Source organism: Talpa europaea (genome assembly GCF_964194135.1).
Source record: "Talpa europaea genome assembly, chromosome: 9".
Lineage (NCBI taxonomy): Eukaryota > Metazoa > Chordata > Mammalia > Eulipotyphla > Talpidae > Talpa > Talpa europaea.
In genome coordinates this window covers 53,651,925-53,665,566 of record NC_140076.1, presented here as the reverse complement: position 1 = coordinate 53,665,566, position 13,642 = coordinate 53,651,925, and the positions used below count along the sequence as shown (strand labels likewise).

General features: G+C 36.5%; 1 protein-coding gene across 1 annotated transcript in view; it reads right to left on the bottom strand.

Annotated features, from left to right (window-relative positions):
• LRRC40 (leucine rich repeat containing 40) overlaps positions 1 to 12,131 on the bottom strand; it is a gene marked incomplete at its 3' end in the record, with an annotated part of 30,963 nt that extends 18,832 nt beyond the window's left edge. The window contains exons 1-6 of the mRNA XM_084243469.1: positions 11,810 to 12,131; positions 8,038 to 8,219; positions 7,601 to 7,674; positions 5,159 to 5,288; positions 4,407 to 4,530; positions 1,093 to 1,235 (exon numbers count right to left, since the gene is read on the bottom strand). Of these exons, the coding sequence (XP_084099595.1) occupies positions 1,093 to 1,235; positions 4,407 to 4,530; positions 5,159 to 5,288; positions 7,601 to 7,674; positions 8,038 to 8,219; positions 11,810 to 11,960 (804 nt within the window). The 5' untranslated portion in view covers positions 11,961 to 12,131. The remainder of the gene's footprint in view (positions 1 to 1,092; positions 1,236 to 4,406; positions 4,531 to 5,158; positions 5,289 to 7,600; positions 7,675 to 8,037; positions 8,220 to 11,809) is intronic.
• Between the last annotated feature and the right edge of the window lie 1,511 nt (positions 12,132 to 13,642).

The following is a 13,642-nucleotide window of genomic DNA, read 5'->3' as shown; positions in this document are numbered from 1 at the left end:
GTATGCATTTTCATTTTGGTTATATTCCCCATACAATTGCACACCCCCCCCAATTCTGATTTTCATCCTTCCTCTCCCCACATCCCTTCTCACCCCTCCCACGCCCGCCAGTAGTGTGTCTCTGATTTATAGTTGCTTGTGAATTTTGATTTTTACTTTATTATAATTAGTCTTTTTCCTGGTCCCTTATTTAGGTGTTCTAAATTCCTGCTATGAGTAAGACCATCCGGTATTTTTCTTTTTCTTTCTGGCTTATTTCGCTGAGCATGATCCCTTCTAGCTCCATCCATGTTGCTGCAAATTTCATGGCTTTATCTTTTTTGATTGCTGAGTAATATTCCATTGTGTATATATACCACATCTTCTTGATCCAGTCATCTATTTTTGGGCATTTGGGTTGTTTCCATAGCTTTGCTATTGTAATAGTGCTGCTATAAACATAGGGGTACAGATGGCCTTTTGAATTAATGTTTCTGTGTCATTTGGGTAAATACCTAGGAGTAGAATTGCTGGATCATATGGAAGCTCTATCTTTAGTAAGTTGAGGAATCTCCACACAGCTCTTCATAGTGGTTGGACCAGTTTGCACTCCCACCAGCATGTCACCATTTTATTTTAAAAAACTTTTTAATACCAATGCATGAAAGTACATGTAAGGGAAAACAGTAAATTTCAGACAATATTAATGGTATATAATTAAAACCAAAAGAAAGATTAATTTTAAATAGATTTCATTCTGATCAGGCAAACATGTGAGGTCGCAACTTACAGAATTTGATATATATTCTTTACTGATATTCCAGGTCTTTAACAATATCACACCTTACTGTGTTAGCCTCATCATCTACCACACGTCAGTTACAAATCACTTATCAAAATGAAATGGACAAGTTCCTTTTTTAAAGTTAACTATTTCTTTTTAAAAAACTTATTGATGATATTAAAGTTCTAAAGTTATTAATACAGGAAAAAACAGCACTTATACCCAATATATATTTACAATATAAAACAAGATTATCGCCTTTTAAAAACTCATTTTATAATTAACTTTTAGAAAATAATATATATACTTTGTAATGAACTAAACAGTACCTTTAATAGCTTACAAGAAGAAAATTCTGGTAGAAAATGTAACTTATTCCTCCGCAAATAAAGCAATTCTAGCGATTCCATGCCAGCCAGTTCAGGAGGTATAGTTTCCAAAAGATTTGCATTACAATCCAACTGCTTTAATTCTGTAATACATATTTAGTAAAAAACAAAAGGACTTCAATAGAGAAAATATATATTGGTCTATAATTGCATATACCTTCCAAAAAATGTGTGTGTAATCACATGAGGACTTAGGAACCTGGGTCATTACATAGTGCTATAATCATGAACACTAGAATACCAGTAAAATAAACATATTTAATTTTTTTTACACTTAATTAAAGAGAATTTAATTTAATATTTAATAACAGTCCAGGTCATTTTGTAATAGATTGAAAAAACAAATTACTTATTCTATAATGTATAAACTGTGTATGATCGGCTATTATTTCCCTCAGTTAAAATAAATCTTTTAAAAAGACGAAGCTTAAGTAGTTAAGGACAAATAAATATGTATGATACTAATTGTATGAATGGATGCCAAATAATGCTGCTAAGATACATCTATATTTACGGACAAATTAACTGTCAAAAGGCCTTGGATTTCTACAGATTCCCATTCATTCATCCATCAAAACTGCCTCTCTCTCTTACCCTATCTTCTTCCCCTTCCCTTCCTTTCTTCTTTATCCTCTTAAAAAAATCACATGCTTTCCCTAAGACAATATACTTGACAATGATATACATAACAGCTCAAGAAGGATGTCCTCACTTAATGCATCTCTAACTTGGATCTATCTTTCTTAAAAGTCAGAAAAGAAAACAAAAATGGAAAAAAGTAAAGGTCTTCTTTTCCTTAAGACTTCAATCAACAGTTTTCTGCCTGATCCACATTAGAATCTTCAGTTAATCATGGTCAGCATTTTTTCCAACAAAACCACTCTCAACCCTTAATTTTAATATGTAATATGATTTTGCAACCCTTCTTTTCTGGTACTTTCAGTCTGTCAATTTTAATATAATTCAAGACCAAGTTAATATACCATCCTAAATAACTTCTTTTACTGTTTAAAAAAGCTAACAGCCTTTCAAAGCAAATGCCATGGTACTACTTTCAACTAATAACATAATTTATGTATTATTTTGACTAGAACATTGATAAAAATATCACAATCTGATCTACCCCAAATTCAGTAAAGTCTATAAAGAAAAGTTTGCTTTAGGGTCTCCCTGGTGGTGCAGGTGGTTGAGTGCCGCACTATGAAGCTGTCTGTAGCCTCTGCAGCACGGGTTCGATCCTGGCCGGCAAGCGAGAATCCCACATGGCACGGCAGACCTCTCCCGTCTCACCCGCTGCTCCCCTCAGCAGTGTATTTCCTCAGTCTGACTGTTCTGTTCCCTGCTCTGTCTCTGGGGAATCCTCTCACCCTCCCACACATCTGGCCTGTACCCCAGTTGTTGTATAAATAAATAAATCTGTAAAAAAAAAAAAAAAAAGAAAGAAAAGTTTGCTTTAAAGTTAGAAACTGTAGGGCCTCTCTAGTGGCACAGGGGTTAAAGTCTCAGCGCTACCAAACTATTGCCAGTTACTACAGCATGAGTTTGATCTCTGTCCAGGGAGCTAACACACATGGTACAGCAGACATCTCCTGTCTTACCCACTGCTCCCATCAGCACTATATTTTAGTAGTTCTGCCTGTTCTCCCTACTCTGTCTCTGGTGAATCCTCTTAGCCCCTGCACCTCTGACCTATACCCCAGTTCTTGTATGCACAAATAAATTTTTCAAAAAAAAAAAAAACAAAAAAACTAATTTTTATAACGGTTTGCCTCTATGAGCACTGACTGAGACTAGAAGCAGTATACAGTGGAAAGAACATGTGGTTTGGAAAGAGAGCACTCAAGACAAGGCTCTACAATTTACAATATAATTTCTAAGCTTTGGTTTATGAATCTTTAAAATACAAACAACACATATCCCCTCTAACTCACAGAATTGTAGTGATAGCAAAATGATACACATAAAAGCATTTACACAAATGTAAAATACTATTCTTGCAATCCAGTCATTAATAGTGTAGTAACAACTATTGATGATAGCTTACAAGTATTACTGTTATAGCAAAAGAACAGAAAGCATCTGTATATTAGTATACAGTTATATACATCTGTATACATCTGTAACTAGTATACAGTTCTAGAAAAATTGTTATTAACTCAAAACTTTTTCTATAGATTATCTCATATGTTCCTCTATTCAACTTATAGGGAACAAAATCCATTTTTCTTATATCCCCACAGATATCCTCATATTATCATATATTATGTTTAGCTCTACTTCTGCTACCTTTATTGAAAATGGTAAAGACAAGCAGACTCTTACCTACTAGTATCTCAAATAAAGACTCCCATAAAATGTCAATTCAATATTTGACAAATTTAATTCATGCATTTCTATTATAAAGGACAAGTAACTATTAATGTAAAACAGCATAATCTTACAAATTCATCTCAAAGTGCTCTATGATCACTGGATATCACTGGATATCACTGGATATCACTTCTATGACTTGTTCTACAAAAAGGTCTGAAAAAAATGAAGAGGGCTTATTTATGATTAGCAAAAAAAGACTAGATAAGGAAAAGACGACGATAGTTGACACACAGTGTGGTCATCCAAGATGCCTTTTAACAACAAAAAAATTACTATAATGATTTTAGACTCAAAATTAAGACTTCTAAGATGGTTAAGTATTTTTATTTAATAGGAACTGAAATGTACCTCAATGTTTTTAATCCTTTATATCTAAAAAACCTTCAAATATGATGCATTAATGGCAAATTTTAAGAAAACCAATAAATTTTAGATTTTTTAAACAAAAAACATTGATATGGGAATACTAGATTATCTTTAAACATTATGGGACACCAGGAGGCTTTAGCTTTAACATAACCACTTATCACAGGTAGAATCACCTGTGAGGGGAATAATCTTTTAGTGAATCCTAAATGAAAGAATGGATGAACAGTGAGAGCACAGCTCAAAGCCCTAGTCAATTTCTCAGAATATAATTTTTCTATAATTTACAATCATATTTTCTTTTCCTCTTTTTGATAAGCCCAGTTATCTTTTGGGGGGTAACTCTTTAAGAGGTGGCTAGACAATAACAGCCTAAAGAAAAACCGACTGCTTGCTACTGTTTGCATTACCACCATAAAATCTATCTTACTTCTTTGTAAGTAACTATATAAAATTTTTCTAGATGTAAGTTGCACCTTCATATTTACGTAATTTTTAAAATAGTGAAGATTTACTTTTCATGCTACTTATTTCTGCTGGCAAACTCTTCAGTTGATTACTGGAAAGATTGAGTCTCACCAAACTGGATAGAGAAGAAAAACTAGCAGGAACAGTTGTAAGACGGTTATTTGAAAGATCCTTTAAAAAGAGAAAGACAGAATGAATAAATCAATGAGAAAATAAATAAATAAATTATTCCTAAAGGGGATTTTGGAATTTGAAGAAAATTCAACAGAAAGGCTATTTCAGAATTCATAAATTTTATAACTCTCAGAGTGACAATTTCACAGATCATCATTTATTACCTCAATAATGCCCATGGTGCTTGGCAAGAAATGTGGCCATTTCGAAAAACAGGGAAGAAAAGGCAGGGCTTGAGGGATTACCTGGTTACCCAGTGGCTAGGAGTTACCCAGAGCCATAGGAGTTATAGAGAAAAGTGGGAATGGTGTACGAAAGGAGTTGGTATATACTAAAGACACCTTTCCTCTATTGGCTAATACATAAAAGCTTCTGAATAACAAACTCATTCTCATTGCCCCTTTTCCAAACTGTTTCTGAATTAAAATTTAGGGTGACTTCATAAGAAAAAGGAAAACAAATTGACAATTAGTAATTCAACAAACTAAGTGAAATGCAGTTTCTGATAATCTAGTCATACAGTTATCCAAGACCCATGATTTCAATACTACATCCAATTAGTCAGCCTGATAAAAAAAATCCCACCAGTCCCAAATTATTCAAAAATTAGAAAATCACAACTTACCAAATCTTCTAAATTGAAAAGTTGTTCAAATCCCTCTGGTATGCAGGTGAGTTCATTATGTTGGAGATACAGACCCTTCAGGTTTCTCAAATTTGTAATTTCTTCAGGGAGTATTTTCAGTTTGTTATGGCTATTATTGATAAAATAAATGCTAAGTAATTTGATGACAACATGATACTTATAAAGGCATTATCTGTTAGCCAACTACATGGGCTCACTAAAAAAATGAAATACAATTGCTAATTCAAGTACTTACCAAACTTCATATCCTAAAAGTCTATACTTATTACAGTGACCATAATCTAATCAAGAAAAGGATTTCAAAGAAAAATAACAAAGAAATAAAGGTCTTTAACCAAACAACGTGTCTATATTTCTTTATAATCAATTTTTACATGCAATATGAAAGGATATAGTGGATCATTAATTTTTATACTGTTTCTGAGTTTTAGGATTTTGACAAAGCTACATATACAATGGTGTCATATCTTTAGAGATTAGGTGTTAAACTTAGCACTTAATACAAAAATAACAACTTTGATTTGAGGTGCTGGTATATTCGGCTGAATTTAATATACTGTATTCATTTTTGTGTGTGCTTAGTCTTAACTTTTCAGCTTACTCCCGCTATAGAGATACTTAGCTTGTTGGTTTCATAGATGTCCCAAGTCACTGAAGATGATTGTAGTGGCAGGAAGGCCACAGGGTAGGATCTCTATGATCTGAGCAGATGGGGTAAAGAAGGAGAGTCCTGGAGCCCTTGGTGGCTTTGATTGTCGTTTTACCAGGTACATGGCAGGAAGGGTGCCAGGGGGGCCAGGAAGCTGGCAGGCCTCCCGGTCCCCAGCGAATCTTCACTCTTTTCTGGGCTCTCTGATGTTCTCTCATGGTCTCTGCTTCTCTGCTGGCTCTCCTCCAGCCTCTCGCTTGTTCTCTTCTCATGGTTCCGTTCCACTGGCGCCCCCGAGACACCGTGCTTATAACTTATAGGCCCCCTCTCAACCCAGGTGAATAACATCTACATATGCCCACACCCCACTCCAGGTGCCCGCCATCAGGCATGCATTCAGGGTCACAGGGATCCATCATCAATCCTAATGGTGGGAGGGCAGAAAAGCCTAGCAATTGTTTACCCTACAATGATGAATACCCTGATAATTAAAAGATAATTTAACTTGTTCTTAGATTTATCTCAACCATTCACTGAGGAATTCTGCTCTATTTTCAAGCCATATACCATTACTTTACAAATGATGGGGGATAAGGGAAGTATATGGTAATAACAGTAAGCTTTTATTAAAGTAAAATTATTTGTAAAATTAAAATACAAAAAAAGACTTCTAAATTAAGAGCAATAAAAAACCGTTAAAAATAGAAATTTTTGCATGTTGAGTAGAGATATAATTCTAACTATACATTTCTTCTATTCCGTTTCTATTCTATTACTTCTATCCTAACACATACTTTTCCCCACTACATATTATCCCACCTCTTCTTCTGAACCTTCCCCATTTTGCTTTTGATGGCCACATCTATGCCTCTGATGTGTAAGGGAAAGAGGTCCTAGTATATTACAAACAATTAATACCTTTCTAAGTATGCATAAATATTTTTACTGATTTATGGTAATTTAAAATTTTTCACACATGAGGACTATTATTTGAGGAAGTATTTTCCCGCAAACCAATTAACTCATCTCCAGAAATTGAGACTTCACTGTGGTAAGATACATAGATCTATAGCCTTATCTATTTTCTAAACCATCATTTTTCAAACCATATTTTGAACATTTAAACCGTTTCATTTTTTCTCTGCAATGAAATCTTCCTTAAGCTCTTTTCCCGTAATCTGTGTATATATAACACATAAGGCAGTTATTCTTTCTTAAAAGTAGAGATGTTCATTGAAGGCCAAATAGAATTAGCTAGAACCTTGTGCCTAGCCCCCCATATTCATACCACTAAATACCAAAAACATTAGTGAAAACCCGAAAGTTCCCAGAAAAGTTAAAAAACTAATACCAAAACCATGAAATTTTCTTATCATTGATGAAGTAATTATTTTAAATTTCTTCCTGTTGCTTAGCACCTATTCTTTCAAATATCAAAATTAGATGTCATCAAAGAGGATTTCTGAAATAACCATTAAAAAATTGCTTTATAAAATTATAACAAAAAGTATTTTTAAAAAAGCAGCTGGCCTCAGATTTGTAAAACTGAAAAATACATAGGCAACTTTACAACAAAAAATTAAACAAAAATAAAAATAAATAAGAATGAAAACTTAAAATTCTTATTCTGCTTTAATCATTTCCTTTAAAAACTGACTGGTACAAAAACACTAGCAAAAAAAGATTATCTAGTTTCAGAAAAAACATTTAACAAATATTAGACTTAACACCATTAAAGTTGTGGTATTAGTGTAAATAAGCTTATAATTTACCTGACATTAAGTTTCTGAAGATTCTCCAACTCTCCTAAAGCAGAAGGAAGTGATGTCATCTGATTGTCATGTATCTAAAAGTTATTAAAAGACATATTAGTTTCATAGTTAACAATATATGAACTTGGCCATTTACAAAATCTTGTACATGTTAACTCATTTAATTTCTAAGAACAATTATCAGTCCTGGTTTATACATAGGGCTACTGAGGCACAAAGAGGAACCTTCCCAAGGTTATACAGCTATCAAGAGGCAGAGGCAAAGTTTGAAGCCTGATGTTCTGACTCTACATGCTTAACCATAATGGTACACCAAATATAATAACCTGTTATTCTTTCTTGAGTTCTATTAATTAAACATGGATATTCTGCTTATCACAGCCTAAATTTAGCTTTAGATTTAATATTTATAATCATTCAAAAATATTCATAATTACATCAAGAACAGTCAATGCAGGCAGCAGCCGAAGGTCATCTGCTAGTGACTGAAGTTTATTGTTTGAAATGATCAGTTTGGTCAAATCAGTCTGCTCCCACCATCGATCAGTAGCACCAAATGAAAGAGTTTGATTAGCTTCCTCAGGGACATCCAAATTTATTCTCCAGACACACTGAGGCACTATTTCCAAAACCACACAAAAAAAGAAAACAAGAAGTTGTTAAGTGACATATTTTTATAATAGCAATTCAGTTTATCTACTAAAGGGCAATTATTGAAACTTTTTAAACTTTCAAGCAAATAGCAATAAATTGCAACTAGATTATAGTGATTTGATCTTTTCCAAAAAAATACATTTAATATGCATTTTACTTAATAGATCTCACTTTTAACTTCACTCAACTTTATTCACTATGTATATACTCCACATGGCACACTGTGGTAGGTATATAAGACAAATAAGTGGACTTTATCATTATGATAACAGAAGAGCAGAAATCAATATATATGATATAAGAAACTCCTATAACAGAAATACAGACCAAGTGTGAGAAAGGAGCAGAAATAATAATAGCTAATAATAATAGCTAACATTTACAAATACTAGACAACTTTCTAACACACTCATTTACATCTCATAACAAGCCTGTGACATAGAAGCAATTACTGTTCTCATTTCATAGATGAGAAAACGAGCACAGAGAGAAAGAATAATTTACCAAGAGATATACAGCTAGTCAGTAACAGAGATAGGATTCAAACACTGGCAGACATACATATTTGGTCTCTCAGTGAACATTTGAAAGGCATATCTAACTCTGGTAGCGGCTCTCTATTTTACCTAACTTACAATTTTATTTGTTACCCCACCACACAACACTGTGTTCATTCTACTGCAGAAAATACAGCAATTCCAGTAGCACAGCAATTAATACTATACAAGCTGAACAAGAAGAATCCATTGAATCACTACAGAACTTGAAGCTCCAGAAGATATTAACTTGTTGAGATTGTAGTAAAACTATTTTAAGTATAATCCTTCATTCCTTGAAAAAAAGTAGGACTACCTATGAGTATGACTTAGAACACTAAGCTTAAATTAATCAAACTACTGATTATCTACCTCAGTGATCAAAGTTTCAAGTTCAGGACACCAAAGTACAACTCAGAAAAAGAACTCTGACACAATGGTTTTATAGAAGAAAAAAATACAAGACCTTGAAACCCATGAGCCTATATTACATATATATTGATAGAAGGTCCAGATAAGTAGACAAATATACCACATGACAGTCTGAGACTCAATATTGGTAAGATGTCACTTCTCCACTAAATGACTTACAGATTCAATACAATTCTAATAAAAAATCCCAGAAGGCTTCTCTGTAGAAATTACCAAGCTGATTCTAAAAAATATATTGAAATACAAAAGAATGAAAATAAGTTAAAAAACTTTGAAATTGGGCCTCCCCAGTGGCGCAGAGGTTGAGCGCTGGGTTGCGAAGCTGCCCGCAGCCTCTGCAGCGCCGGTTCGATCCCCTGCTGCTCCCCGGCCACCGGAGGAGGGTCCCACTTGGCGCGCAGACCTCTCCTGCAGCCCGCTGCTCCCCTCAGCAGTGTACTTCGGTCCTTCTGCCTGTTCTGCTCCCCGCTCTGGCTCTGGTGAATTCTCTCACCCTCCCGTGCTTCTGACTATACCCAGTGCTTGTATAAATAAATAAATTAAATAAATCTTAAAAAAAAAAAAAACCCAAAAAACAAAAAACGTAAAAAAACCAACTTTGAAACAAAGTAAAGTTAAAGGTCTCGATAGTATTTGATTTCAAGTCCTATAATAAAATTTTCAAGATATGTGTTATTTGCTTAAAGACATAGATCCAGAGGAAAGTAGAATTCAGAAAAACTTTCAAACAATAAAATATTGTCAACTGATTTTTAACAAAGCTGCCAACATAATCTAATGAGAAACGAACAATTTTTTAAACAAATGGTACTAAGACTATAAATTCACATGGATAAAAATAATAAATCAACCAAGTTTTCTTTACCTTGTAATACACTCAAAAATTCATTCCAAATAGATGAAAAAAATAAATGTAAAAGACAAAACTATAAATATTCTAACAGAAAACAGAGTAGAAAATCTTCATAGCTTCAGAATGGCTAAAATGTCTTTTTTTTTTTTTAAATACAAGAGCCGGGATACAGCCGGGATACAGCAGGGTGAGAGGATTCACCAGAGACAAAGCGGGAAACAGAACAGGCAGACTGACGAAATACACTGCTGAGGAGAGCAGCAGGCGAGACAGGAGAGGTCTGCTAGCCATGTGGGTTGCTCCAAGGCGGGCGGGGATGGAACCAGCACTGCAGAGGCTGCGGACAGCTTCACAGCCCTGCGCTCAACTGCTTGCACCACCAGGGAGGCTCTGGATAAAATGTCTTAATATAGAAAAGGTAACAATCATTAAAAAAAAAAACTTGACAACTGAATTTTATCAAAAAACTTCAATTTTTCTAATGATATCATTAATAAGGCAAGTCTTCAAGTAGGATAATGTATTGATAATACACCAAACGTCATTCACTAAACTGCCCACTAGTGCTAATTATGAGCACTTCAAAAGAATAAACCAATAAAACAAATCATTATATAAAGAACTCAGGAAAGCCCACTAGTAACATTCCAATTTTCTCCACATTTGTTTATTTATGGCTACCAATGACCTCATTATATTAATTAAAGAATCCCATATTGACAAACCACAATTACAATGTCACTTTCAAGTTACCTTTAAAGTCTAATAAGAAACACACAAACGCACGCGCCCCAGAGAAAATTGAAGTTATATGGAACATATTGATATTCTAGTCCTTAGGCAATGAAGACAATATACAAACAAATACATGATACAAGTGCTAGCAGTGATAAATGCTATTAAAAATTAAACAGATAAAAGAACAGAGTGTAAGCAATGGCAGTTAGATAAAATAACTAGGAAGGGCCCCTATGAAGTGTGATCTCTGATTAGAGTCCTAAGGAAACAAAGGAATGAGCCCTAGTCAGGTATCAAGGAAAACCTGCCAGTGTTTGGGAAAAGCAAGTGTACATGCACATCTGTGTTTCAAAATACTTATATTCCCACTGTTTACAAACTTCCCCTGGTGAAGCAGAGATTTTAAATCATACATCCTTTCGGTCATTCAGCAAGAATTTGCTTGCTTAGTATCCCATTCGCTTTGTATGGTATCTATTTTGACCCTCAATTCAGCAAATATGCTCATTATTCCCTGTATTTAGGACTCTGCCAAGCTGTATACAGAAAAAGGGTCGTGGAGTGGCATTCACTCTTAGGGTCACAAAGCAGCACATAGAAGACTTTAGCATTGCTAAAGTGCCCTACGAAATCAAATTAAAAAGAGGGAAATGGGGGACCTATTACTTCATAACTAATTTAGTCACACATTATATTATTTATCCCAAAGAACATAAGAATCTCAGAAAGCGCCTGCGCTTACATTTTGCGCACCTATACAGCAAGGTCCCATCACCAGAGATGCCTGGAAGGAGAAAGCAGGAACCAAACCCGGGGCACCCAGAGAGAAACGTGATGAGGAATTACAGCGCCAGAATTAACGCACCGGGCACCAAACATCCTAATTCCTTGCCTGAGGCAAGGCGGCGAGAGCCAAGACGGAGGAAAGAGATGGGGGGGGGGGGGCCTGGAGCCAGGGCTTTCGGACGGGACGCGGGGCGCCTCTGCGGATCCTACCTTCAGTGAGGTTCCGCCCCGACAGGTTTAACTGGCCGCTCTTTCTCGCCGCCTTCAAGAGTCCCTGCGGCACCGAGGTAGCGCGGTCGCTCCTCTCCGCTCTGAAGCCCGCCCGGGGATCCCGCTCCCCAGCCCGCTTCAGGCGCGACATGTTCAAAGCCCCGGGTTCGGAAGCTGAGCCCCGCCCGTGACGCTAAAAGGTGGCGCGGCGGCTGCTCCCGCCCCTCGCCGAGCGCGCGCTCAGTACACTGCGCTCGTGGCCCGGCGCTGGGCCTTCGCTCTCGGCGGCGCGGCCCAGATGTCGTCACCGCCAGCGCCTGGGGCTGGAGGACAGAGGAGCCCGTTCCGTTGCCGGTGCCGGCCTTGTGTCTTAGAATTACTTCGCTCAAGTAAGTGCGTTTAAGGGGCTGAAGAGGGATCGAGGGCTTAGCGTGTGCACTATTACTGCGACTCCAGCCTTCTCCTCTGTGCTCCCGCCGTGGCGAAGGGGTCCGGAAAAGGTAACCTCTTCTCTCCCCTTGCGTGGCCTGAACGTAGGCCTTAACTAAAACTTGAAACCTGGGCGCGGTCTGCAGCCTCTCCGCACCCCAGTCTGTGTTTGTAGCTGGTGGTGGCGTGAGGTCTCCATCCGGCGTCGATAACGAAGCCCACTGGTTTCTTCAAGTCTACACTCGGATTCCTAGAATCAGAGCTCCGTGCCTGTTGTTGTATTGAGTTTCTAGCCTGGCAAATGAGATAGTGTGAAACGGAAGGGTTGGCAACAAAGAAGGGTGAAGGGGGGAAGCTTAATAATAAAAGTTCTGTCTGCTGGACGGTTTGGAAGCATTAGTTTAGGTTGAAGAGAGGCCAGCTTGGATTTTGGAGTCCCAGAGATCCGAGTTCTAATCCTAGCTGATTCTGTACATTAAAAACTCTTTAACTGTAAGAGGCAGACTGCTCACTATCTTAAAGCAAGCTCACTTCTTTTTAATTAGAGATAATAATCCCTGTTTGATGAGGGTTTTGAAACAAGTAAAGGTAAAATTTTTAATATTTTTCTCTTGCAGAGGAAAGGGACTCGAGTTCTGAATAGAAAATGAAAATTTTGTTCAATAACTTGATTTTCCTGGAAAGTTCGTTTCTGTTGTAGCTTTGAGTCATTCAATAAATAATTATTAAGAACTCACTCCTCTCCAGTACTGCCAAGGGTGCTGTTCTTTGGCCTGAAGTGATTTTGTTTTCAAAAACATAAACCGAGAAATTGCCTCCTAAGCTTCTTTCAATTCAACGGAGCAACAGTAGGATATTTAGAAGGTAGGGTGATCGCCCTCTGACAAATTCTGCATCTCACACACTTTTTCCTGAGTGCAGATTCTTGCTACCTGTAAAATTCTCTTTAGCTTCCTCCCTCTGTGATTCTTCATTATTCTCTGGACTTCACTAAAAGTGAACAGCAGTAAAGTACCAATAGTTACACTACCAAGCAAGAAAAGAAGCATAGCAGTTTTTGCAAAGTCGCTAAATGATAGTGGGGTGGGGAGTGGGAGTAGGGAACTGCTGTCAGGAAGACTAGTATGACTTGACAATAATGATTACTAAGTTACCTCATGGTCCTTAACTAAGTGCCAGGCTTAGTGCTAATACCACTTCTTTTGCTGTCTTTTATTTAACACAATGACCAAATAAAGAATTTTTGCAAATTAAGAAATTGAGGCAAAAAGGGATTAAGACACTTGCTGAAGGCAACACGTTTCTGTAAGTGGTATTGCCAGGAATTAGAACCTAAATTTGTCTCCCAAACCATTCTTGTTAATCAGTTTGATTTGCCTAGTGGATTTTGGTTCATTCTTTTCA